Here is a 1,426-nt window from a genome sequence, read left to right on the forward strand (position 1 = left end):
AGCATAGAGGCCTGACCCAAATAAATCGTATTTAGGTCAGAGTATGTCAACCAATCATCGTTTGTGTAGCGAACTGTCACGGTTTTATTGTCCGGAATTTCGTTGGTGAGGGTCCAGATGGTGCCGAAAAGTGAAACGCTGTCTATTTTGCTCCTGTTGTATCTAAAAGTTAGGGTGGTAAATCTTTCTAGTACTACCTGATTGGTTAGGAGGCTGTTAGTGAAGTTTTCAAGGTCTCGAATCGATCGGGGGTTCAGAAAGTTGAACTGGCTAGATGACATTTCGGCGCTGACATGCTTAGTAAAATTTTTATTACTACCATCATCATCATTGTTGTTATTGCTGTTACTGTTGTTGTTGTTGTTGTTGTGGCGACTCGGGTCAAGATAACGACTAACTTCATCATCGTTCTCATCAGAGTCCGAGTTAGTTTGGCGACTGTCCGACAGCTGCAGACCGCAATCATCAGCGAAAACTACTCTCTTAGTAACTTTCCTTGCATTGTCATCCTCCTCTCTCGTATTACCACTGCTGTTGACAACATTATTAATGTCGTTATTATTATTATTATTATTTGTCGGCACATCCCTATTTTCAGACTGGCTCCCACTAATCTCGTCAGTGGAGTAAAACATTTCCCACTTTTTTATTCTTTCCTTGTCTGTGCTATTGTAATAGCTATCGCCGTCGTCGTCCGAGTAACTGTTATTGCTATCACTCTCAGTATCTGAGTAGCTACTATTTATATCACTATTGTTGATGCTATCATTGTCATCACCGTCATCATCATTAATATGAAAAAATGGTCTTTCCTCGTGAGTAGCTTCACTGACGTTTGCTTCACTAGTTCGGTTAGGAAGGTCGTTTGGAGAGTCATCGGTGCTGCTGCTGATGGTGGAGGGTTCTGTGTTATTTCCAGTCTGAAAATTGTCACTAAAATTGGCGTTGACATCATTTTCGACATCAATTTTTGTACCAGTACTAGCAGAATTATCATTGCTACTGCCATCAGTATTATCATTATCCATATTGTTAGTAGTACAAGTGCTGACGCTACTGTGGCTACTTTTACTACTACTACCACGACTACTACTACTGCCACAACAACTACCACTACTACTACTACGAGTAGTGGTGCTAATTAAAAACTGGTTGTTAGTAAACACAAACAGATATATTAGTTTAAAACTAGTAGACGGACTGGCCAGCGACAACAATGCTGATAAACCAACGGTGACCATGATGACGTATGACGACGGGTGCTCGGATTAACGGACTGACATTAAATTAACTGTTGGTATCGTCGTCGAGGATCTCCTCACTGAAGGACAAAGACTTCTCAAAGGCTAATAAATGTAAATATTAAAATTTTTTTTCATTTCGGATTTGTTTCGGCTGTCTTTAAGCAACATAGATAAAGTGACAT

At 40.1% G+C, this 1,426-nt stretch overlaps 1 protein-coding gene across 1 annotated transcript in view; it reads right to left on the bottom strand.

Annotated features, from left to right (window-relative positions):
* HELRODRAFT_191646 (hypothetical protein) overlaps positions 1 to 1,426 on the bottom strand; it is a gene marked incomplete at its 3' end in the record, with an annotated part of 2,872 nt that extends 1,446 nt beyond the window's left edge. The window contains exon 1 of the mRNA XM_009018935.1: positions 75 to 1,426. Coding sequence (XP_009017183.1) covers positions 75 to 1,241 — 1,167 coding nt within the window. The 5' untranslated portion in view covers positions 1,242 to 1,426. The remainder of the gene's footprint in view (positions 1 to 74) is intronic.

This window comes from Helobdella robusta (assembly GCF_000326865.2).
Source record: "Helobdella robusta unplaced genomic scaffold HELROscaffold_23, whole genome shotgun sequence".
Taxonomy (NCBI): Eukaryota; Metazoa; Annelida; class Clitellata; order Rhynchobdellida; family Glossiphoniidae; genus Helobdella; species Helobdella robusta.